This window comes from Gouania willdenowi, chromosome 8, assembly GCF_900634775.1.
Source record: "Gouania willdenowi chromosome 8, fGouWil2.1, whole genome shotgun sequence".
NCBI classification, from domain to species: Eukaryota; Metazoa; Chordata; class Actinopteri; order Blenniiformes; family Gobiesocidae; genus Gouania; species Gouania willdenowi.
The window spans coordinates 9,849,726-9,876,969 of NC_041051.1; the positions used below are offsets into that span (position 1 = coordinate 9,849,726).

The window sequence follows — 27,244 nt, forward strand, 5'->3', positions numbered from 1 at the left end:
CTAATCCTGGGACTCTATATTTGTAACTCAGTATAAAAAATGAATAATAATAAACTAATAAATCCTTTTTTTCCTCTCTCTTTTTTTTAATGTCCCTGTGGTCGCCAGAAATTTGTGATATAAAATGGGGTCACGACTTGTAAAAGATTTGGAACCACTGTATTATGTATTTTCATTATGTTTCGTCCTCATAACAATGTCATTTTTCCCTAGATTAAAAAAAAACACATTTTAAACTCTTTCAACGAAGGTTTTGCACATAGTCTGATCTATTATATGAATCTGACTGCAGACGAATGCAGGGTTGGGGTCAATTATAATTGTAATCGCGAAATGGATAATTTATTAAAATATTAATTAATTTCCTCTCCTTTTTATTTTTATTTGTATTTATGCATTTATTTTTAAAATGTATTTCTTTATTTTATTTCATTTTTTATTTCCTCTCCTCCGATCTTTGGTTGCTATGGTGATGACGTCACGTGGCACCACCAGTCTAGCCAGGAGGCGTGGCTTACCGAGTCGTCAGCCGAGCATCATCCATTTCAATGCCATTAGTCACTACCGATTTTCACTGCTGATCAACGTTTGTCTTCTCTTCGACGCTCATCCTGCTCCATCCGTCCAAAATGCGTGAAATTGTACATTTACAGGCCGGCCAGTGCGGGAACCAGATAGGGGCCAAGGTATTTCAGAGTTCTTTTTACTATGCGCTGAGATTTATGTGGTGTTTTCATGCAGCTACGAATCGAAGACGTTAATCCAACCTCGTCAGAATTTTCTAGAAAAAGACTAAAATGGCGCCCTTACTTTACTGTTTTAGGATTTAGGCTGCAGACACGTTCATATTATCTAATAGACTTAACACTAGTGTCGTGATTTTATTTTACAATGAGCTTATTATAGGCTACTGCATATGCATGAATGTATGTCGATTTTCGCGTAAGAAAATGCTTCTATCGTCGTCTGTTCTGCACATTTGTGAGAAATCAGGGCTGTTACGTAACGGATTGCTTTTTACCCTCCCTCTCCATATTCTTGACCTATTTTGCATGCCCTATTTATTCTACATCTATACTTGAAATCATTCTTCAGACGATAATCATATTTTTTGCATTTTTTGATTTGTTTGTGTGCAAAGTTTAGCAATAAAACTAATCAAATTGAATCACAAAGTACACTGGTAATGAGCAGATTACTGTTCGCTGATTGATTACTCCTGAGACAGCCTCTCAGAATACATTGACTGCACTTTTGACCTGCAACAATCCAATAGTTTATCTGAATAGGTTTGTGTGTACATCTCCCTCCTTCACCACTACGCTTCTTTTCCCTCAGTTCTGGGAGGTCATCAGCGATGAACATGGCATTGATCCCACTGGAACCTACCATGGTGACAGCGATCTGCAATTAGACAGGATCAGCGTCTACTATAACGAGGCCTCAGGTAAACTATGCAACTCTTTAGGTGACTGCTTCAGCTCTGTACACAATCATTTGCATACTGTTTTGTTTTAGAGACAAGATGGCCACTGATGATAGTGTGTGAGTGTTTTTTTTAATCAATTTTATTTGTGTTTTTAGGTGGGAAATATGTACCTCGTGCAATCCTGGTGGACTTGGAGCCTGGTACCATGGATTCAGTCAGGTCTGGCCCCTTTGGTCAGATATTCAGACCTGATAATTTTGTCTTTGGTAAGATGTGTTTTGTTTTTATTTCTGTTAAACCTCGGAGTATCAAAAAAGCTATATTAAAGGATCCTCCACTGTTTTTACAAATGTGGCCTAAAACCTTTGAAATGTCTTTATTAGAATATCTATTCCATAAAAAAAAAAAAACACATTATTTTGCACCATATTTGTTTTATTAACTTTTAAAAATAGGACTTCTTTACCCTGTGCGCCACCATGTTGAAATGACGCCATTGATGACATAAATCCCCCCTTCCGTCCATTGAGTTCAGTAGGATTGAAGAATTCGGGATCATTTAACAGCTTTTTCAGTCAAAATGACAACTTGTGCTGCTTTGTGTTGCTCTAAAAATCAGTAAAAGTTAAAATAGTTGATGTAAACCTCTTTTGTTTATCAAAATTTGATAAACGAAATCCGCGGGCTGAAAAAATCTGTGACCACAGGGGGCGACAGTGCCATCTCTGATGTTTCGTAGACGGCATGAAGCAGAGAAGAAGAGCTCCGTGCATGTAAACACAGGCAACCAGGATCCACCACTCAATAATGCCGACCAAAGTTGAATCTGTCTGCTGCAAAGAACCGGTGTTCTTGTCAGAAATGGTTGAAGGTATGGTTTAATGGTTTAAGTCTGGATTTTTTAAGCTCTTTTCTTCTTCAAGCCATCTACGAAACAGCAGATATGGAAATGTCGCCCCCTGTGGTCACAGATTTTTTCAGTTCACAATTTTGTTTATCAAATTTCGGTAAACAAAACTGGTTTACATCTACTTTTATACCTTTTACTGATTTTTAGAGCAACCCATAGCAGCACAAGTTGTTATTTTGACTGAAAAAGCTGCTAAATAATCCTGATTGCTTCACTGCTATAGAACTCAATGGACTAAAAGTGGCTAATCACGTCACCAATGACATCATTTCAACATGGCGGCGCACGGGGTAAAGTAGTCCCAGTTTTAAAAGTTACTCAAAACGAATATGGTGAAAAATAATGCGTTTTGTTAGGCATAGATCTTCTAATAAGGACATTTCAAAGGTGTTAGACCACATTTGTGAAAATTGTGGAGGATCCCTTTAACGAAGAAGAAAAAAATGCAGAAAAGCAAAAACAAAATGATCGAATTAAAAAAATAGCTGATTGACTGTTATATTGTTGTTACAGGCCAGAGTGGAGCCGGAAACAACTGGGCCAAGGGCCATTACACTGAAGGAGCTGAGCTGGTGGACTCTGTCCTGGATGTGGTGAGGAAAGAGGCTGAGAGCTGTGACTGCCTGCAGGGCTTCCAGCTCACCCACTCCCTGGGTGGTGGCACTGGCTCTGGCATGGGCACCCTGCTCATCAGCAAGATCCGCGAGGAGTACCCCGACCGCATTATGAACACCTTCAGCGTTGTGCCTTCACCCAAAGTGTCTGATACTGTGGTGGAGCCCTACAACGCCACCCTGTCTGTCCACCAGCTGGTGGAGAACACTGATGAGACCTACTGTATCGACAATGAAGCTCTTTACGACATCTGCTTCCGCACTCTCAAACTGACCACTCCCACTTACGGCGATCTCAACCACTTGGTGTCGGCCACCATGAGCGGTGTGACCACCTGTCTGCGTTTTCCTGGCCAGCTCAATGCTGATCTGCGTAAACTAGCCGTTAACATGGTACCCTTTCCCCGTCTACACTTCTTCATGCCAGGGTTCGCCCCCCTCACCAGCAGGGGCAGCCAACAGTACCGCGCCCTCTCCGTGCCTGAGCTCACTCAGCAAATGTTCGACGCCAAGAACATGATGGCTGCCTGCGACCCGCGCCATGGCCGCTACCTCACCGTGGCTGCTGTCTTCAGGGGACGCATGTCCATGAAAGAGGTGGATGAGCAGATGCTGAATGTGCAGAACAAGAACAGTAGCTACTTCGTCGAATGGATCCCCAACAATGTGAAGACCGCCGTCTGCGACATCCCACCACGTGGCCTCAAGATGGCTGCCACTTTCATCGGTAACAGCACGGCCATTCAGGAGCTGTTCAAGCGCATCTCGGAGCAGTTCACCGCCATGTTCCGCCGTAAGGCTTTCCTGCACTGGTACACAGGCGAGGGCATGGATGAAATGGAGTTCACAGAGGCAGAGAGCAACATGAACGACCTGGTATCTGAGTACCAGCAGTACCAGGACGCCACCGCTGAAGAAGGAGAGTTTGAGGAGGAGGGAGAAGAAGAAGTGGCTTAAATCCTCAGCCCACCTGCCAAACCTTATGTTCCCTCGTTCACTTTGTTGTTCCACTGCATTGCGATACGATCAACTATAGATCGCTGTTGCTCTAGTATTAGACATTGATAGGGATGTAACGATTAATCTTAAGGCAGTTAAAAATCGATTCATAGGTATCACGGTTGATATCGATTTTCTGAAAATTGAATCGCAGTACTTTTTTGAACCAGTAGAGGGCGCTATCCACAAGTGTAGGCGGCGGGCGGAGTCTACTAATACTTTCTTTCTGGCCGCCTTGTACTCTTAAATATGTTAATAAATGATTCATTACCCTTTAAGCACCGAAAGAATATCAGTAATATTACCTGAATATCTGTAAAAGTCACGTTTTTCTATTAGCTCTGTCTGCTAGCATAGCTTCTCTTCTTCACTGCAAGATATCTGCATGCCAACCGACCACTGTGTTACCAGCGCCCTCTGCTGGTCCAAACAAATATGACGTAAATCAGTGTAATCACGGTTTTTTTTTTTTTAAAGTCCAATTGTTAAGGCACTAAATACATTTTCAGTTGCACTTTTAAAAAGAAAAAGAACTATTATGCAGTTTTGCATTGTTTATTATAGAACCAGAATTTAAATTAATAGGCTTCATTTTCATTTGTATTATTCCTTTATTTATTTCATTCAAGATTTATTTTTAGTTAAATTGCATTGTTTTGAATAGTTTATCAAGGAATTCTTTTGACAATGAAAAATAAAAGGAAAATAGTACCGTATTTTCTAGTTTTTTTCCCAAAAAAAAAATTTGTCTACACTCCCATTTTGTAAAATAAATCGTGAGAGAATCGTATCGTGAACCCAGTATCGTGAATCGAATCGTATCGGGAGTTGAGTGAATCGTTACATCCCTAGACATTGATGTTACCTGGTTGTAGTGACGTCTTTGGTTACATTGCTTTTGTTTGATGTGAATGCACTGAATTTTGGACATGTTCTGCCCTGTCATTGCCTTGCTGAATTTAAAAAGCAGGCGAGTTTAACTGTGAAGCCTTGAATGGATTAACATTAAAATGTGGTTTGAAGTTCAGTTGCTTACCTCGGTTTTTTGTACTGCTTTATATCTCTCAACCAACCACTAGTCAGATTTTCATTAAGTAAAATTTTCTAAATGCATATATAAAAAACTTGGTTAAAAAAAAATGTAATAACTTCATATTAACACTGACAAGTGAGTTTAAAAACAAAATTAAAATACAGGTTAAAAGTTACTAATGTTTATATTTAGCACTAAGCAGGAGGGATTATTTCTTCTCAGGTCATTTCAGCTGATGAAATCGTGGTACGTGGCTCTTGGTTTCAGCAAAATAATGACATGTAACCACATAATCGATTCTTTTTTCAACTCCAAGACTGGCTCTACTTCACAGTTTATTCATGTTACACTGGCGCTACCTGGTAATATATCAGAAATATTTTATTATCCCAGCGAGAAATTGCTTGTGTTACAGCCATTCAAGAAATACTTCAAATAAAATAACAAACACCAAACAAGAAGAAAGGAAACGTACATGGTTAAGTAACTGCTAACCAAATACCAGAGCACATACTACCGTAGTAAAAAGTAAGATAATAGTAATAATAATCAATAATTACTTCAAATAAAGAACAAACACCAAATAAGAGAGAAATGAATGGGGAAAAGATAATGTACATAATTAAGTAAAAGACTTTTAACCAATAAGGACCAAAATACCAATGCACACAACTACCGTAGTATAAGATAAGATAGAAGCAACTTTTAGCAGATTCAGCACAAACAAAGCCTTTTTTCATATTAAGATAAGACTAACTGAACAGGGGGAAAATGAGCAAGATGACATTTTACAAAGTATAGTAAAAATATAAAAATTGGTATTACGGGCATTTTAGGTTTATTTAGCTATGATCAGTGAATTGTTGGTTCTGATTTCATTTTGAAATTTCTATTCTTCAATGGGCTTTCATGGTTTGACTCTGGTTACACTTTCTGTCATCACCCCAGAGCCCAACAATTATTTACAGTGTATGTAGTCCAGAGCGTAAAAGCATATGTAGAGCTCTAATAAGAAAACACTTTTCCTGTGGGTAAAACTCGTAACATCGTTTCATATTCATTCGAGCCCTAAATAATTTTTTATGACTTTTAAAAACTTCTAATCCAAGCTTAATTATGACTAATACTTTCATTTATTCAGACAACTGTTCCTCAGGAAATCCACTTGATCTCATGACATGTTTCGACCAATTCCAGCAAGATTCAAAAATAATCTTGCTGGAATTTTTTTGCGGGAGTTGGAAACTTCAAAGGAAACATCAAAGTGGTATGCAGATGCCTCTGACAAAGACTGACAGTTGTCAGTCGAAACCTGTCTGGAGATTATGAATAATATTTGCGTACACTACAAGAGATTAAATAGATATTTTTCCAGTTTCTGCTTTTTCAAACTAACTGAAATACTAATTATGTAAAAAGCAGAGAGACACTTTGATGTGAGCCAAAATAAAGCTAATACACAGAGTCATAGGGAAGTCAGAATAAATCCATATAGCTAAGAATACTGTTTGCTTTTTGTATGAACAAAATAAACCTTTAAAATGAACTGTTTTTCAGAGAATGATACATAGACATATATTAATATTTTTATTGAAACAAAATTTTTTGGTATTAATTTTGTGATTAATTTACTCAGACCTGTGTAATATTTTTTTAGGTTTGTTTTCATTCTTTTTATTTTGTTTTTAGGAGTTCATTCTGTGAAATATGTTATGTTTGATTATTAGGATGATCACGTACACCAGAGAAAAGCAACTTTTAATACAGCAGGGCCGAAAAAAATGTGTTTGTTTAATCAGGTCACATGATCAACATTCATGTCAGTATTTAGAATAATGAGCGATCTGAGCATTAATACAGGAAAAAAACAAAGAGTTTCTATAGTAATTGTGTGTGTTTCTGTGTATGTGTGTTAATGTCTTGCTCGTTGTGAAGTATTTTGTGCATTTCTGTTGTCTTTTTGCTTGTTTGTTAGTACTGTGGGTTTGCAGAGTCATCTTTTGTGCTTCTCTTGTCTTTTTGTGTACTTTTGTTGTCATTTTCTGTAATTTTGTATATTTTTTGGAGTAATTTTGTGTATTACTGTTGTCATTTTGTTCATTTTTGTTGTTGTTTTGGAGCATTGTTTGTGTTTTTATCTTGTCTTCTACTGTATTTTCTTGCAATGTTTTAATTATTTGTATTTTTTAATGTATTCTGGATCTTGTTTTGTGTATTTACTATGGGGGCCGCATAAAACTAGACCGAGAGCCGCATGTCGCCAGTTGCCTATGTTGATGCACACTATCCTCTCAACACTTGTTTCCAAAACAAATCTGGTTCATCCAGGTTTTCTTTGCATTTGTTAGACAAACGTTAATACACTTTAGTCTATGCTTCCAGTGCTGTTCAATGGAAGGTGCTGCAGTGCATCCAACTCTAGTCATTCCAGTGTTTGTTTTAGTTATCTCTGCAGTGAAGTTTTTTGTATCTACATCACCTGTTTCTAATATTTGTTAAATGTTTTTTGCTTGTTGTAATTTCTACCTTTGTTCATTTCAATAAAAGTTCCTTTTTCTAAAATTGAGAGAATGTAAATTGAGGGAGCAAAAGTAGCATCGGCTCAAGAAAATCGGCAGTCTCTATCGGTCATCGACTAAGGCTGATGGAAAAAAATCGGTATCAGCATCGGCCCTAAAAAATCCATATCGGTCGATCAATAATTGCAATGAGACATGAGTTTTACTTATATCAAAGCAATCACCAAATGCCTCTGGGGAAGACTGGCAGTTGTCTGATGAATTAAACTTTAACATATTACTTACTGAAAGGGGTTGGATGGTATCTGGAACATCACCCCTGTTTCCTTCAGGGGTGCTGAAATATTTCACTGAGAAAATGTTATGTTACAGCTGTAAATGGGGTAATGTCGAAATATTACCATCCACCTAATATTTGTCATCTGGTCACATGATGGTGGGGTGTTTATTTTATATTTGATTAGGAAGCCTAACGCGGTAAGCAAGAGATGATGAAAAAAAAATTGGATAATCAATAATATTTTTAGGGTATTTTACAGCTGATTTAAGACATGGGTCAAACTAACCCGTTAGCCTAACATAAAGCTAACACAAGTAGGTTAAGTTTTATGGGCTTATAAAAAGCTTAGTAATTGTGATTAATTGAATGTGAACTTTAAGTATTTGGGAACGTTATTGTAATTGATTTTCAGGGGAAAACGATAATTTTAATTGCAACATAAAAGGCTGAATCTGTATTATTAATGTTACGTGTGAGTGGTTATAATTGTGTTGCTGATCGGCTCGTGTAATGTGAAAACAAAAATTCGTATTGGAAGGAGCGCGGGTCTGACGTCACATCCGGAAGTGACCCCGCCACAAACGGGGGTTTGAAACAATGGCGTCAAAAGAAGAAACTGCAGCTATTCGCAGGTTTGTGAGAGAACAGCTGAGCCGTGACCCGGACCTCAGGTACAGAGAACCGTTCGTGTTTCACAGCTTTGTTGTGTTTAGTTTGTAACTGGTGCAGTTACTTTGTTCACTGTTTACACCGTTTACCGCTAATAAGAGTGATACAAAAGTAGCATAAAAAAAGTTATATTAGTCATTCAGTACGATGCTAAGTGCTTTTTTGGATTAACTTTGGCTTTTAATGTATTCAACTGACTGAAATATTCTCACAGTATAAAACAAACAGTGCAACTATTAAATAAAATGTTCTTTAAAACGTGAACATATTATTTAGATTTAGATGTTATCATTGCAGTTCATAGAAATCCACATTTATCCCTTTCTTTTTTTGTTTGAAGGAAAAACTAGAGGCTGTAGAGCTAAGACTTTATTTAGAAGCAGATGTGCAAATATATGAACACAACAGTGTAGCTTAATCATTATTACACTGGTTTGATCCGAAATAAATTAAATAAAGATTGTGTGGTCTTACCTCTGCATAGTATATAACGAGATTGTTGAATTAATTATTTTCCCCCCTATATTTATTAGTGAGGATGCAGTAGGCATCCTCACTATTGTTTTCCCTATACTTTATTATAGTTATTATTATTATTATTATTATTCTTCTTCCGTCTTACTCTAACTACTCCCGCATTTTTCAACCAATTTCAACGATTTTTGTCTCAAACTGTTCAACTATTTTCTGGACATTATGCTATGTTCTGATTTTTTTTAAACTTTTAAACTTTTTGAATTATTTCCGGTGAAATTTTTGGCTCTAATCCACTAACATTGGAAACTATGGTATACTTGGCACTCCTTCGGCGGCCATTTTGCTAAACCTTTGACATGTTCAGCTACTACAACCCATCACAACTTTTTCAACCTGTTTCAACTCATTTTAACTTTTTCAACCAGTTTCAACTTCTTTCAACTTTTTTCAACTTTTTTCAACTTCTACAACAGATTTCACCTTTTTTCAACTAATTTAAATTTTTTTCAACATTTTCAACATTTTCCATTTTTTCAAATTTTTCAAATTTTTCAAATTTTTCAACCCATTTCAACTTCTTTCAACTTTCTTCAAGTTTTTTTCAACCAAAACCAACTTCTTTCAACTTTTTCAACCCCATTGCTAATGTTAATATTCTGCTCTTCGTCATCACTCCTCCTCTTCATCACAAATTCACCTTCAGTGTGGAGTTTGCAGGTTCTCATTTCTCACCTACAACTTTAAACTTTAACTGTTTGGCCATTTCTCAACCAATTTTCACCATTCAAACGTTGAAATGTGTCAAAAATTCTGCTGTTCATCATCACCCATCCTCTTCATCACAAATTCACCTTTAGTGTGGGGTTTGCATGTTCTCATTCAGACTCAGAACTTAGTTCTTTCACAGCTCAGCCATTTTCCAATGGATTTCAACATTTCAAACTTTGACATGTTCAGCTGTTTGTTCACTTTCAGGTCATACAGGGATTTTTAAACACACTACTGTGTGAACTGGACTTCTAACTGGTTTAACTGGTTTTCCCCTTCAAACTGGGATTTTGACACATACTGCTGTCTAAACTGGACTTCTAACTGGTTACACTGCTTTTTCCCTTCATACTGGGGTTTGTACTCATACTACTGTATAAACTGGACTTCTAACTGGTGGTACTGGTTTTTCAAGGTTTACTGGTTTTACTGTTTACTGGGCTAATGTTAATGGTAGTGTAATGCTAATGCTAGGATAATGGTAATACAAGGCTATTGCTAATGCTAGGCTATTGCTAATTCCAGGCTAATGCTAATGCTAGGACAATGTTAAAGCTAGCACAATACTAATGCTAGCACAATGCTAATGCCAGCGCAATGCTAATGCTAGTACAATGCTAATGCTAGCACAATGCTAATGCTAGCGCAATGCTAATACTAGCACAATGCTAATGCTAGCGCAATGCTAATGCTAGCACAATGTTAATGTTAGCGCAAAGCTAATGTTAGCGCAATGCTAATGCTAGCGCAATGCTAATGCTAGCGCAATGCTATTGCTAGTGCAATGCAAATGCTAGCGCAATGCTAATGTTAGCGCAGTGCTAGCGCAATTCTAATGCTAGCGCAATGCTAATGCTAGCGCAATGCTAATGCTAGCGCAATGCCAATGCTAGCGCAATGCTAATGCTAGCACAATGTTAATGCTAGCACAATGCTAATGCCAGGGCAATGCTAATGCTAGCGCAATGCTAATGCTAGCACAATGCTAATGCTAGCGCAATGCTAATGCTAGCACAATGCTAATGCTAGCGCAATGCTAATGCTAGCACAATGCTAACGCAATGCTATTGCTAGCGCAATGCTAATGCTAGCGCAATGCTAATGCTAGCACAATGCTAATGCTAGCGCAATACTAATGCTAGCATAATGCTAATGCTAGCGCAATGCTAATGCTAGCACAATGCTATTGCTAGCGCAATGCTAATGCTAGCGCAATGCTAATGCTAGCACAATGCTAATGTTAGCACACTGCTAATGTTAGAGCAATGCTAATGCTAGCGCAATGCTATCGTTAGCGCAATGCTTATGCTTGCACAATGCTAATACTAGCGCAATGCTAATGTTTGCGCAATGCTAGCGCAATTCTAATGCTAGCGCAATGCCAATGTTAGCGCAATGCTAATGCTAGCGCAATTCTAATGCTAGCACAATGCTAATGTTAGCGCAATGCTAATGCTAGCACAATGCTAATGCTAGCACAATGTTAATGCCGGCGCAATGCTATTGCTAGCGTAATGTTAATGCTAGCATAATGTTAATGCTAGCGCAATGCTAATGCTAGCATAATGCTAATACTAGGACTAGGACAATGTTAAAGCTAGCACAAAACTAATGCTAGCACAATGCTAATGCTAGCGCAATGCTAATGCTAGCGTAATGCTAATGCTAGCGCAATGCTAACGCAATGCTAGCGCAATGTTAATGCTAGCACAATGCTATTGCTAGCACAATGCTATTGCTAGCACAATGCTAATGCTAGCACAATGCTAATGTTAGAGAAATGCTAATGCTAGCGCAATGCTATCATTAGCGCAATGCTAATGCTAGCACAATGCCAATGTTAGCGCAATGCTAGCGCAATTCTAATTTTAGCACAATGCTAATGCTAGCACAATGCCAATGTTAGCGCAATGCTAATGCTAGCACAATGCTAATGCTAGCACAATGTTAATGCCGGCGCAATGCTAATGCTAGCATAATGTTAATGCTAGCATAATGTTAATGCTAGCGCAATGCTAATGCTAGCATAATGCTAATACTAGCGCAATGCTAATGCTAGCGTAATACTAACGCAATGCTATTGTTAATGCTAGCACAATGCTAATGCTAGCGCAATGTTAATGCTAGCGCAATGTTAATGCTAGCGCAATGCTAATGCTAGCACAATGCTAATGTTAGCGCACTGCTAATGTTAGAGCAATGCTAATGCTAGCACAATGCCAATGTTAGCGCAATGCTAATGCTAGCGCAATGCTAATGTTAATGCTAGCACAATGCTAATGCTAGCGCAATGCTAATGCTAGCTCAATTCTAATGCTAGTGCAATGCTAATGCTAGCACAATGCCAATGTTAGCGCAATGCTAATGCTAACACAATGCTAATGCTAGCACAATGCTAATGCTAGCACAATGCTAATGCTAGCGCAACGCTAATGCTAGCACAACGCTAATGCTAGCGCAATGCTATCGTTAGCGCAATGCTAATGATAACGCAATGCTAATGTTTGCTTAATGCTAGCGCAATTCTAATGTTAGCGCAATGCTAATGCTAGCACAATGCCAATGTTAGCGCAATGCTAATGCTAGCACAATGCTAATGCTAGCGCAACGCTAATGCTAGCGCAATGCTAATGCTAGCGCAATGCTAATGCTAGTGCAATGCTAATGCTAGCGCAACGCTAATGCTAGCGCAACGCTAATGCTAGCGCAATGCTAATGTTCAAATTTTTCAACCCATTCCAACTTCTTTCAACTTTTTTCAACTTTCTTCAATTTTTTTCAACTAAAACCAACTTCTTTCAACTTTTTCAACCAAAACCAACTTCTTTCAACTTTTTCAACCGCATTGCTAATATTAATATTCTGCTCTTCATCATCACTCCTCCTCTTCATCACCAATCCTCCTCTTGTGAGGAGTTTGCAGGTTCTCTTTTCAAACCTCAGTTTGTCTTGATCTTTTGAAACATCCTTTAAATCCCTTAAAATGTTTTTCTTCTCTGTCAACTTCTTGCTTTTCTTTTAACATTTTTCAACATTACTTCTGCATATATCCATGCAAATATTCAAGCATGTTTTAAAATAATTCATTGTTTTTCCAATTATTTTTTTTTTAACATTATTCAACATGCCTTCAGCCTTTTTCCATTCAGCATTTTAGAGTTTCTAGATTGCCCAGTACGAGTGAGTGAGTGGATGCCTGTGCGTGTGTATGTCGTGTATGCCAGGGTGCACCCCTGCCTAGCACCCAATGAGAGCTGGAAATAGGCACCAGCGGACACCAGCTCCCAGCAGACGGGGGTCTCCCAGCAGACAGCCAGCAGACCCACGTGACCATGAAAAAGAGCAAACAGGTCAAAAAATTGATGGATAGATCTTCTCTATTCTCTAATGCAGCGTACTGCATCCTCACTTGCATTTCCTTCAGGAAATGCAAAAATTCTAGTTATTAGTGAGGATGCAGTAGGCATCCTCACTATTGTTTTCCCTATACTTTATTATAGTTATTATTATTATTCTTCTTCCGTCTTACTCTAACTACTCCTTCATTTTTCAACCAATTTCAACGATTTTTGTCTCAAACTGTTCAACTATTTTCTGGACATTATGCTATGTTCTGATTTTTTTAAAACTTTTCAACTTTTTTTATTATTTCCGGTCAAATTTTTGGCTCTAATCCACTAACATTGGAAACTATGGTATACTTGGCACTCCTTCGGCGGCCATTTTGCTAAACCTTTGACATGTTCAGCTACTACAACCCATCACAACTTTTTCAACCTGTTTCAACTCATTTTAACTTTTTCAACCAGTTTCAACTTCTTTCAACTTTTTTCAACTTCTTTCAACTTTTTTTAACCAATTTGAAATTTTATAACCATTTTGAAATTTTATAACCAATTTGAAATTTTATAACCAATTTCAACTTTTTTCAAATTTTTCAACCCATTTCAACTTCTTTCAACTTTCTTCAATTTTTTTTCAAACAAATCCAACTTCTTTCAACTTTTTCAACCGCATTGCTAATATTAATATTCTGCTCTTCATCATCACTCCTCCTCTTCATCACCAATCCTCCTCTTGTGAGGAGTTTGCAGGTTCTCATTTCACATCTCAAACTAATATCTGTAACTGCTCGGTCATTCTTTAAGCGATTTCCACCATTCAAACTTTCCCATGTTTCAAATATTCTGCTCTTCGTCATCACTCCTCCTCTTCATCACAAATTCACCTTCAGTGTGGAGTTTGCAGGTTCTCATTTCTCACCTACAACTTTAAACTTTAACTGTTTTGGCCATTTTTCAACCGATTTCCACCATTCAAACTTTGAATTGTGTCAAAAATTCACCTCTTCATCATCACCCATCCTCTTCATCACAAATTCACCTTTAGTGTGGGGTTTGCATGTTCTCATTCAGACTCAGAACTTAGTTCTTTCACAGCTCAGCCATTTTCCAACGGATTTCAACATTTCAAACTTTGACATGTTCAGCTGTTTGTTCACTTTCAGGTCATACAGGGATTTTTAAACACACTACTGTGTGAACTGGACTTCTAACTGGTTTAACTGGTTTTCCCCATCAAACTGGGATTTTGACACATACTGCTGTCTAAACTGGACTTCTAACTGGTTACACTGCTTTTTCCCTTCATACTGGGGTTTGTACTCATACTACTGTATGAACTGGACTTCTAACTGGTGGTACTGGTTTTTCAAGGTTTACTGGTTTTAATGTTTACTGGGCTAATGTTAATGGTAGTGTAATGCTAATGCTAGGGTAATGGTAATACAAGGCTATTGCTAATGCTAGGCTATTGCTAATGCTAAGCCATTGCTAATGCTAGGCTATTGCTAATACTAGGCTAATGCTAATGCTAGGTTAATGTTAATGCTAGGACAATGTTAAAGCTAGCACAATACTAATGCTAGCACAATGCTAATGCCAGCGCAATGCTAATGCTAGCGCAATGCTAATGCTAACGCAATGCCAATGCTAGCGCAATGCTAATAGTAGCGCAATGCTAATGCTAGCGCAATACTAATGCTAGCGCAATGCTAATGCTAGCGCAATGCTAATGCTAGCGCAATACTAACGCAATGCTAATGCTAGCGCAATGCTAATGCTAGCGCAATGCTAATGCTAACGCAATGCTAATGCTAGCGCAATGCAAATGTTAGAGCAATGCTAATGCTAGCGCAATGCTATCGTTAGCGCAATGCTAATGTTAGCGCAATGCTAATGTAATTCTAATGCTAGCGCAATGCTAATGCTAGCACAATGCCAATGTTAGCGCAATGCTAATGCTAGCACAATGCTAATGCTAACGCAATGCTAATGCTAGCACAATGCTAATGTTAGCGCAATGCTAATGCTAGCGCAATGCTATCATTAGCGCAATGCTAATGCTAGCGCAATGCTAATGCTAGCACAATGCCAATGTTAGCGCAATGCTAGCGCAATTCTAATTTTAGCGCAATGTTAATACTAGCACAATGCCAATGTTAGCGCAATGCTAATGCTAGCACAATGCTAATGCTAGCACAATGTTAATGCCGGCGCAATGCTAATGCTAGCGTAATGTTAATGCTAGCACAATGCTAATGCTAGCATAATGCTAATACTAGCGCAATGCTAATACTAGCGCAATGCTAATGCTAGCGCAATACTAACGCAATGCTATTGCTAATGCTAGCACAATGCTAATGCTAGCGCAATGCTAATGCTAGCGCAATGCTAATGCTAGCACAATGCTAATTTTAGCGCACTGCTAATGTTAGAGCAATGCTATTGCTAGCACAATGTCAATGTTAGCGCAATGTTAATGCTAGCGCAATGCTAATGTTAATGCTAGCACAATGCTAATGCTAGCGCAATGCTAATGCTAACGCAATGCTAATGTTAGCGTAATGCTAATGTTTGCGCAATGCTAGCGCAATTCTAATGCTAGTGCAATGCTAATGCTAGCACAATGCCAATGTTAGCGCAATGCTAATGCTAACACAATGCTAATGCTAGCACAATGCTAATGCTAGCACAATGCTAATGTTAATGCTAGCACAATGCTAATGCTAGCGCAATGCTAATGCTAACGCAATGCTAATGTTAGCGCAATGCTAATGTTTGCGCAATGCTAGCGCAATTCTAATGCTAGTGCAATGCTAATGCTAGCACAATGCCAATGTTAGCGCAATGCTAATGCTCACACAATGCTAATGCTAGCACAATGCTAATGCTAGCACAATGCTAATGCTAGCGCAATGCTAATGTTAGCACAATGCTAATGTTGGAGCAATGCTAATGCTAGCGCAATGCTAATGTTCAAATTTTTCAACCCATTCCAACTTCTTTCAACTTTTTTCAACTTTCTTCAATTTTTTTCAACTAAAACCAACTCTTTTCAACTTTTTCAACCGCATTGCTAATATTAATATTCTGCTCTTCATCATCACTCCTCCTCTTCATCACCAATCCTCCTCTTGTGAGGAGTTTGCAGGTTCTCTTTTCAAACCTCAGTTTGTCTTGATCTTTTGAAACATCCTTTAAATCCCTTAAAATGTTTTTCTTCTCTGTCAACTTCTTGCTTTTCTTTTAACATTTTTCAACATTACTTCTGCATATATCCATGCAAATGTTCAAGCATGTTTTAAAATAATTCATTGTTTTTCCAATTATTTTTTTTTAACATTATTCAACATGCCTTCAGCCTGTCTCCATTCAGCATTTTGGAGTTTCTAGATTGCCCAGTACGAGTGAGTGAGTGGATGCCTGTGCGTGTGTATGTCGTGTATGCCAGGGTGCACCCCTGCCTAGCACCCAATGAGAGCTGGAAATAGGCACCAGCGGACACCAGCTCCCAGCAGACGGGGGTCTCCCAGCAGACAGCCAGCAGACCCCCGTGACCATGAAAAAGAGCAAACAGGTCAAAAAATTGATGGATAGATCTTCTCTATTCTCTCATGCAGCGTACTGCATCCTCACTTGCATTTCCTTCAGGAAATGCAAATATTCTAGTTATTATTATTATAATTATTCTTCTTCCGTCTTACTCTAACTACTCCTTCATTTTTCAACCAATTTCAACGATTTTTGTCTCAAACTGTTCAACTATTTTCTGGACATTATGCTATGTTCTGATTTTTTTTAAACTTTTCAACTTTTTGAAATATTTTCGGTGAAATTTTTGGCTCTAATCCACTAACATTGAAAACTATGGTATACTTGGCACTCCTTTGGCGGCCATTTTGCTAAACCTTTGACATGTTCAGCTACTACAACCCATCACAACTTTTTCAACCTGTTTCAACTCATTTTAACTTTTTCAACCAGTTTCAACTTCTTTCAACTTTTTTCAACTTTTTTCAACTTTTTTCAACTTTTTTCAACCAATTTGAAATTTTATAACCAATTTCAACTTTTTTCAAATTTTTCAACCAATTTCAACTTTTTTCAACTTTTTCAACTGATTTCAACTTTTTTCAACTTCTACAACAGATTTCACCTTTTTTCAACAAATTTAAATTTTTTTCAACAAATTTAAATTTTTTTCAACAAATTTAAATTTTTTTCAACTTTTCAAATTTTTCAAATTTTTCATCTTTTTTCATCCCATTTCAACTTCTTTCAACTTTCTTCAATTTTTTTTCAACCAAAACCAACTTCTTTCAACTTTTTCAACCGCAATGCTAATATTAATATTCTGCTCTTCATCATCACTCCTCCTCTTCATCACCAATCCTCCTCTTGTGAGGAGTTTGCAGGTTCTCATTTCACATCTCAAACTAATATCTGTAACTGCTCGGTCATTCTTTAAGCGATTTCCACCATTCAAACTTTCCCATGTTTCAAATATTCTGCTCTTCGTCATCACTCATCCTCTTCATCACAAATTCACCTTCAGTGTGGAGTTTGCAGGTTCTCATTTCTCACCTACAACTTTAAACTTTAACTGTTTCGCCATTTTTCAACCGATTTCCACCATTCAAACTTTGAATTGTGTCAAAAATTGACCTCTTCATCATCACCCATCCTCTTCATCACAAATTCACCTTTAGTGTGGGGTTTGCATGTTCTCATTCAGACTCAGAACTTAGTTCTTTCACAGCTCAGCCATTTTCCAACGGATTTCAACATTTCAAACTTTGACATGTTCAGCTGTTTGTTCACTTTCAGGTCATACTGGGATTTTTAGACACACTACTGTGTGACCTGGACTTCTAACTGGTTTAACTGGTTTTCCCCTTCAAACTGGGATTTTGACACATACTGCTGTCTAAACTGGACTTCTAACTGGTTACACTGCTTTTTCCCTTCTTACTGGGGTTTGTACTCATACTACTGTATAAACTGGACTTCTAACTGGTGGTACTGGTTTTTCAAGGTTTACTGGTTTTACTGTTTACTGGGCTAATGTTAATGGTAGTGTAATGCTAATGATAGGGTAATGGTAATACAAGGCTATTGCTAATGCTAGGCTATTGCTAATGCTAGGCTATTGCTAATGCTAGGCTATTGCTAATACTAGGCTAATGCTAATGCTAGGTTAATGTTAATGCTAGGACAATGTTAAAGCTAGCACAATACTAATGCTAGCACAATGCTAATGCCAGCGCAATGCTAATGCTAGCGCAATGCTAATGCTAACGCAATGCCAATGCTTGCCCAATGCTAATAGTAGCACAATGCTAATGCTAGCGCAATGCTAATGCTAGCTCAATACTAATGCTAGCGCAATGCTAATGCTAGCGCAATGCTAATGCTAGCGCAATACTAACGCAATGCTAATGCTAGCGCAATGCTAATGCTAGCGCAATGCTAATGCTAACGCAATGCTAATGCTAGCGCAATGCAAATGTTAGAGCAATGCTAATGCTAGCGCAATGCTATTGTTAGCGCAATGCTAATGTTAGCGCAATGCTAATGTAATTCTAATGCTAGCACAATGCTAATGCTAGCACAATGCCAATGTTAGCGCAATGCTAATGCTAGCACAATGCTAATGCTAGCGCAATGCTAATGCTAGCACAATGCTAATGTTAGAGCAATGCTAATGTTAGCGCAATGCTATCGTTAGCGCAATGCTAATGCTAGCGCAATGCTAATGCTAGCGCAGTGCTAGCGCAATTCTAATGCTAGCGCAATGCTAATGCTAGCGCAATGCTAATGCTAGCACAATGTTAATGCTAGCGCAATGCTAATGCTAGCACAATGCTAATGCTAGCGCAATACTAATGTTAGCGCAGTGCTAGCGCAATTCTAATGCTAGCGCAATGCTAATGCTAGCGCAATGCTAATGCTAGCGCAATGCCAATGCTAGCGCAATGCTAATGCTAGCACAATGCTAATGCTAGGGCAATGCTAATGCTAGCGCAATGCTAATGCTAGCACAATGCTAATGCTAGCGCAATGCTAATGCTAGCGCAATGCTAATGCTAGCACAATGCTAACGCAATGCTATTGCTAGCGCAATGCTAATGCTAGCGCAATGCTAATGCTAGCGCAATGCTAATGCTAGCACAATGCTAATGTTAGCGCACTGCTAATGTTAGAGCAATGCTAATGCTAGCGCAATGCTATCGTTAGCGCAATGCTAATGCTTGCACAATGCTAATGCTAGCACAATGCTAATGTTTGCGCAATGCTAGCGCAATTCTAATGCTAGCGCAATGCTAATGCTAGCACAATGTCAATGTTAGCGCAATGCTAATGCTAGCACAATGCTAATGCTAACACAATGCTAATGCTAGCGCAATGCTAATGCTAGCACAATGCTAATACTAGCACAATGTTAATGCTAGCACAATGCTAATGTTAGCGCAATGCTAATGTTAGAGCAATGCTAATGCTAGCGCAATGCTAATGCTAGCGCAATGCTAATGTTTGCGCAATGCTAGCACAATTTTAATGCTAGCGCAATGCTAATGTTTGCGCAATGCTAGCACAATTTTAATGCTAGCGCAATGCTAATGCTAGCACAATGCCAATATTAGCGCAATGCTAATGCTAGCACAAAGTTAATGCTAGCGCAATGGTACTGCTAGCACAATGCTAATGCTAGCGCAATGCTAAGGTTCAAATTTTTCAACCCATTCCAACTTCTTTCAACTTTTTTAACTTTCTTCAATTTTTTTCAACTAAAACCAACTTCTTTCAACTTTTTCAACCAAAGCGTACTGCATCCTCACTTGCATTTCCTTCAGGAAATGCAAATATTCTAGTTTATATACATTTTATTTTCTCTATAATCTTCTGTTAAGGTATTGAGTGAATTTTGGCTATTTTATTTTGCCTGTCTTGTAGTGTTATTATTTTGGCCGTGTCTATTTAAACGTTAAACATATCCATAGACTGCCACTCTATTCATACGCAGCGCCCCTCATTGGCCAATTTAGGTCACGTGCTAGGTGCACCACGTGACTTAAAGTTCCGTCAGTTTTGTTTTAGCTCATATTTATTTCTAGCTACCCCAGTAACCCTTTTATTTTAACTCTAACCCAGGAAATACCTTAAAACAGCGATTCTCAACTGGTGGGTCAGGACCCAAAAGTGGGTCGTGGACATCTGGTCAAAAATAAATAAATACCTAGTGTCTCTCATGTTGTACTTGTCTTTGTTTTGACTGGCATGCTGTAAAATGCATGTTGCACAGGAAAATACATAGATTTATGTTTTTAAAAGATGTTATATACGCTGTAAACCAGAACCTTTAAAGTAATTAAATACATTAAGAATTAGTTTATATTCAAAGTTACAGAAAAAGTCCTACTAACTTAATTATGTCAAGCTGGTCTAACATTTTCTTCCTTTTTTGAGTTATTTCAACTAATATTTTTTGAGTACATGGAACTATATTTGTTTATTAGTATGCATAGCTTAATAACACAATTTAAGTATAACTTAAAATAATTATGTAATTACATGCTAAGAATGATAAAGTCCTGTTAATTCTGTTGTTTCAAATAGGGATTTAACGTATCTCTAGACATTTCTATTATTTTTTGCAAACAAACTTATAATTGAGATGCATGCACTGATCCTTCTGGACAAATTTCTCTATTTGAAAAAAAAAATTTTAGTCACTAAAAATAAATAGATTGTTAAACTTAAATAAGATGTTGCTTTCTCGTTTAACTCTGAGACTGTACAGTAAGGGTGTAAGAAAAAGGTTGATTGCATTGCTGCCTTAAAAAGATTGCACTTCTTGTAGTGTAGACATTTGACAGTATGTGCATACAAGGTAAAGAAAAATTTTTTTTAGATTTGGTGATTTATCGCAATATTTCACGGTGCGATTATTGTATCAATCCAAAAAATGTCCAAATAATTAAAAAAAAAACTTTTTTAACTAAATGTTAAATAACATAATAATAATAATAATAATAATGTATCAATTTCATATAGCGCAGACAAGGAAATCTATTTGATTATTTGTTTTCTTTAAGCGAGCTGACCCTGGGGATCCTGAGAAAACGCTATCTGACCCATGCAGGATGTGACTCATTAAGTCCTGAAGTGAAACAAAAATTTAAACAAGTGGTTGAAGAAGAGCTCATCAGAATGCAGGTATTTGTGTTGGACATGTTGTAGTTTATTTTTTATTATATATTTTCTAGTGTTTTTTTTTTAATCCTGTTACCCCCAATCATTTTGTCATAGAATAAAATAATAGTGTGTGCCTCATAGTTTAATGAATAAAACATAATCTCCACCGTAAACACTTCTGTTTGTTGAAGTTTTCACGCATTGCATTGTGGGATGTGGAGTCCCGGGGACAGATGCATAGAAGTGTTTTGACCTTTTTTTGTTTCTTTTTGGAGTGAATGATGTTTGATTGATGCATATCAGGGGTAGCAGCTTTAAGTATTCATTGATGCATGTTGAATATTGCAGTGCTGTAGCCAATGATATCATCGGTCATTTCTCTTTTAGGATAATGACAAAGGTGAAAGTGAGTCAAAGACGAAGGAGCCTCAGAAGAAAAGGAAAAGAGAAAAGCAAAGTGAAGAGTTTCCATGTGAGAGTGGAGATGAAGTGAATGTTAAGAAGTCAAGACCAAATAATTCAAGCTCGTCATCTGGTAGGTGTGGACTGAAAGCTGTTGGATCTCTATGTACAATTTATGACTGCTTGTAAAAGATGTTATCAAATCCTGAGTTTATTTTTATTTTCATCGCATTATAAACTACCATAGGGGTATTTCATCAAACACAGCTCAGGGTTAAGTCCAGGTTTAACCTGAGAGTCTGGCTCCATTAAACTGGGTTCTAACAGGAACGGCAGCTTCATCAAAGAGAAATCACCTTTGTTACCATAGTAACACTGTCTGTGGGGCAAACCTGCTCCCAACCAGGTTTAGGCTTGGCTTAAAGAGTAACTAAACCCCTGCTTTCTGCTGACCTGCCACTAGGAGGGAAATTCAAAAAAATGCCTTTAAATGCAGGTTTACATTGTTTGAAGCTTTAACCTGACAATTTGCCTTCATTTCGTGTTCAAATCACAGAACCAGAAGACAATGAAGACTCAGAAGCCGGTAGTGAGGAGGGCGAGGATGAAGAGCAAAATAAATCTGGATCGAACAAAAAGAAGCAAGATTCACTAAAACCTCAGCCAGAGGAAAATAAAAGAAGCAAAGAGATGAGCAGCAAAGACTCTTCTGATGATGAGATAATAAACGATTCTGATGAAGGACAGACGGTCACTCCCAGAAAAGAAGCAAAGATAAACTCAGGCAGTGAAGAGAGCATCAGTGAGGCTGATGCTAAATCAGAAAAGGGCGACACAAACAGTGATTCTTCAGATGACCGTGATAACGGTGAGTAAACAACCTTCATCAATATGTATTAATTTTTACTGTAATGTCTACTACATCAGATTAACAATAACATTAACTACTGTCTTATCTCAGAGGGAAAGAAAGCAGCAACAAAGAAAAGTAACGATTCTGACTCGGATTCCTCACAAATTACTTCAGACGACGACAAGCCGGTAAAGAAAGAGGAAAAGACAACAAAGAAAAACGGAGCCAAAAAAGAAGGTCGGCAACCATCGGTGAGCAACCACAGAAAATCAAAGGAATCCAGTGTATGTGATGGTGAATTTTAAATTAGAAACGTTGTAAAGGCCAAAGAAAATCCACCATAAATTTGAGTTCTGGCTAAAACTCCAGGGTTCTCGCCAGCGTTGTTGGGGTGTAGGAGGCCCCGGTATTGTAATTTTGCTCCTCAACACAGCGATGGCGCCTCCTACGCTCCGTTTTCAGCGACATGGGGGGAGTTTCTGTTGTTTTTTTCCTTTTTTTAATGGGTACCGTTGTAATAATTGTTGGACACATTGACACAAAAGGACTCCCAGACGTGCACGGGTTGTTTTCACTCACACATACATCAGTCGCACGATCTATTTAATACAGGCAATTTGCTCGGATGCCCACGCCTTCACCCGAGGACCCCTGCCACCACTTAGCTGCCCCCGATAATAATAATAATGCATTGGATTTTATATAGCACTTTATCATAGACACTCAAAGCGCTTTACAGAATTAAGGCATTATTCTTTCACTCAACACTTAGTGGTGATAAGCTACTATAGTAGCCACTGCTGCCCTGGGGCAGACTGATGGAAGTGAGGCTGCCATAATGCGCCATCGGCCCCTCCAACCACCACCAACACTCACACACTACATTCATACTAGGTAATGTGGGTGAAGTGCCTTGCCCAAGGACACAATGGCAGATACCACTGGAGCGACTGTCCCCCACTGTGGCATCTGGAATTCTCAGTGGTCTCCATCCAACTACTAACCAGGCCCAGACCTGCTTAGCTTCACAGATCTAACGAGATCAGGCAATGACAGGCTGGTATGGCCGATGCTGCCTGTGTGCGTGCTGCCTGTGTGCGTCCTGTGCTTGGTTACTGCAATTACCTTCCAATATAAACATAAGCTTCAACCAGACGTAGCGTGTAGCGGCAGATGAAGCTGCCCGTCATGTTTTTACCATCATTCTACATGCGCCCACAGATGTGAATAGCGTTGGGTTGAAACGTGTTCACGCTTAAAGAGACATCAGCTTCGTTCTGGTCGGACACGTTCGGCACCGGTTTTCTTTTTTCGGACTGATTAAAGCTCTACTGCGTGTGTGTGCTGTGCAACTACTGATTGGAAATGTTTTACCCTTGATTGATATTCTTCCTTTCCCATTTCAAAGCACTAAATTTAAAGAAAGTTAAATTTTACTTACACAGTGGTTCAACCAAAATTAGGGATATGCTATTTTTTAGGAAATAAATATTAATGTTCACATTGTTTGGAAAAATATTTCTGAAGGTATTAAGATAATAATTCAGGCAAAGAAACTAAATTGCATTTCAGATACTCGGTAAAGTGATTTTTTTTTATTTCTTATCATTCTTTTTATTTTTCTGTTTATTAAGTTATTTATATATATATATTAGGTTTTATTTTAGGACATTTATCCTCTCAAGAGTAGGTAAAAAGCCTTTAACCAACACTTCCAGCAACTCCAGTTTCCTTAATTGTGTTGATAATATTAGTTATTTATATCAGCTGAAGCTGCATTAACCCAACACAAGCTGTGATCTGGTCAGAGGACGAGAATCTCGCCGTGAGACTGAGTTTGAGTTTTTAGGACTTAGAGCCAATGATTGCATGCATTATGTTTATTGAATCCTGTGTCTAACCTTTATCTGCTCTGTACGTCTTCCTAAAGAAAGGCGAGAAGGCCGTAAACAGACTCAAACATTACATCACCCTCTGCGGTGCCAGAAAGAATTACAAGAAACTCTTTGAAGGCTGCAAATCTGTCTCATCCCAGTTGAATATTCTCAGAAAGGTGTTGGAAGATCTCGGCGTCCACGGTCAGTATGTGTCATGATGCTTTCTACTGTGCAGACACAAAATGTTTATAAAACTGTTCACAAACAATTGTGATTTAGATAAATGCACCTGCATCTGTTGAACACAATGATTGTGTTTTCACAGGAAATCCATCGATTAAAAAATGCAAAAAAGCGAAGAAGAAGCTGGAGCGGGCGCAGGAGCTCGCCGATCTGGATTTGAGCAACATTATTACCACGAAAGGTACATATTCTTTCAAATCTCTTTTTCTTACTTTGGTCTTTGTGACATAAGGAGAGATTTTCCCCTTTGGTTCCCCCTACTTTACTGCAGAATGGCTTTTATTTTATCATCCCTGGGCATTTCCCTATTTAAATCTGATAACCCCGATAATGTTTTACAGATAAAAGACATAGTGTATGCCTCATAGTTAACAGAATCAAATACTATTTTCTCCAAAAAAGAAAGGAAAAAGGTTTAAATTTACAACCCAAACAAAAAGAGTCATGGGAATTGCTAAATTTAGGTAAATGCGGTCATAAGGTAACATGGATATGTTGCGTTTCCTCTGCGACCTCCAGTATATACGGTATGTGGAGATTAGGATTGTGATCTGACTTATGCTTATGCAGTGGCCAAGAGGTTAATGTATTTTACAAAACCTACAGTCTGTATAATGTGATAAAGCAATAAAACAATGAACATGTTTGTGAACTGTCTTGTAAAAATAAATAAACTCGTTGCTTCCACTGGGAATCGAACCTGCATCAAAAACAGAATCCATACGTCCGCTGCATTAACTGCTTGGTAAGGCTGAACGATTAATTGCATTTGCGCTGTTATCGCAATATCACAAAACACGATTTTCTAATTGCAAAGGCTGCGATTTTTTAAAATTTTTTTGGGTAATAATTTATTTTAAGTTTGTTGGGAGTTTGATTTACCTAAAAAACGGCCAATTGGTTAAAGCAGATATTAGTTCTCCATACTTTTCCTGCACTTTAGTACAGTATGTGTGATGTTACTGGCTGGATATTAGTAAGCTTTATTTATTTTTTAATATCCGTTTATTTTATTTTTTATAGGCCATCCTGTTTAGTTCAGTGAGTGTTTAAGAAGTGCAGTCCACATGTTTACATTTTCATGAAACATGAAGTTAGTTAGATATGTTGAAGAGACAAAAACGACAGATTTGTTTGCTTTATTGTTGTAATCTGTGCTTTAAAATGTATATTTTATATATGTTTCAAGTTTAAATAAATCTGAAATTGTTTATTATGAAACAGATTGATTTATTGCTTGTGTTCATTGAAAAATACATGACAAGAGGCCCTTGAAAAAATAATTGCATATTAAATTGCAATCACAATATTGAGGAAAAAAATCGCAATTAGATTATTTTCCAAAATCGTTCAGCCCTAGTGCTTGGCCACCAATTCCTCCCTTCTGATTGGTCAATCCCCCCTCTACACACATACACACACACGGGAGACATCTTGCAAAATGTGTTGCATAACTCAAGCAGTCTAGATTCACACGAGTATAATGTGCTTCTGTAAGGGCAGATTGGAGAAGTCGTAAGCGCAGAGTTGTAAACAATTGGCACGAGTAATTAAAAAAAATAAAAACGTTAGTTAACGTTGGATAACAAGTTTTCAGCTGCCATTTTATTAATGTAAATCAGTTTACACATTTGTGAATATTTTTTCTGTGACTTCACATTCAGATCACGCATGTGTGAATATTTTCTTTGGGTTTAAATTTTAACTCAACAGGTTCACGTTTCTTCCATCATTTGTGACATGAAATTATTTTATTGTGTGAATTTTCACAAACAATTTCACATTTCTTTTTTTACTTCAAGTTCTCACATCACATTCTGCAAGCTCTTCTATTTTGCAACATATTTACCTTCATACCATTGGAAAATTAGCATTACTGCTAGGAAAAGGTGCATGTGTGTGATTGTGTCTCTTCTACGAGTAAATTGCAGTACTGTATCTCCCTGTGTTCACACTGAGTAACTTGCCTATGTGAGTTTATATGTATTTATGTTTGTACTGTATGTGTGTAAACGCAAGTATCAGATGCATGATCTGTGATTACTGCTCCACCAGGACGGCCTAAACGAGGCGGAGCTTGGCAGAAACAGGCCGACCCTCTGCCCTCTACATATCAGCGTGCTATGAACTCTGGTTCTGACAGCGATCAGGAAGACAACGGTACCAGACGACGCAGGAGAGTGACAGAATGGGACAACCTGAGGGGGATCATCAGTGACGATGGAGACAGCGACTGAACGAGACAAGGATGTAGCTTTTGATATCACATGTTTTTATGTGTTTGTTTGTAATCTGTAAAAAAAAAAATCTAAATTCTTATGTATGCTTATTTCTAATAAAAGTTTTGTCAAACAGGACTTTTGCATAGTGATTATTAAGTTGTATTTATTAGCCATTGTCTTTGGATTTTGATGAAGCAGGAAGTAGCAAACTCTTTAATTTGCAGTCTTACGCAAGGTTTCCTCAAAAAATGTTTAAAAAAAAAAAAACTTTCCTTTTATGTCATAAAAATATATATTAATTGCCGCAAACTTCCTAAATTCAGTAATCAAGAGTTCATGAGTAATACTCAAGCTAGCTCCTTTTTTCGCTGGATCTGACCTTGTATAATCTGGCAGGAAAACTATTCAGTTA

General features: G+C 37.8%; 2 protein-coding genes across 2 annotated transcripts; both read left to right on the plus strand.

Moving 5' to 3' along the window:
- The first annotated feature begins 530 nt into the window (after positions 1 to 530).
- On the plus strand, positions 531 to 4,131 carry LOC114468864 (tubulin beta-4B chain-like). Its single transcript, XM_028455992.1, has 4 exons — positions 531 to 686; positions 1,339 to 1,447; positions 1,585 to 1,695; positions 2,853 to 4,131. Exons 1-4 carry the CDS (start codon positions 630 to 632, stop codon positions 3,908 to 3,910), a joined length of 1,335 nt encoding a protein of 444 aa, XP_028311793.1. The 5' UTR covers positions 531 to 629; the 3' UTR covers positions 3,911 to 4,131.
- Positions 4,132 to 8,332: 4,201 nt separating this feature from the next.
- On the plus strand, positions 8,333 to 26,967 carry hirip3 (HIRA interacting protein 3). The gene is made up of 8 exons (XM_028455993.1): positions 8,333 to 8,455; positions 21,136 to 21,256; positions 21,623 to 21,770; positions 22,194 to 22,505; positions 22,599 to 22,741; positions 24,421 to 24,568; positions 24,693 to 24,791; positions 26,666 to 26,967. Exons 1-8 carry the CDS (start codon positions 8,382 to 8,384, stop codon positions 26,845 to 26,847), a joined length of 1,227 nt encoding a protein of 408 aa, XP_028311794.1. The 5' UTR covers positions 8,333 to 8,381; the 3' UTR covers positions 26,848 to 26,967.
- The last annotated feature ends 277 nt before the right edge of the window (positions 26,968 to 27,244 follow it).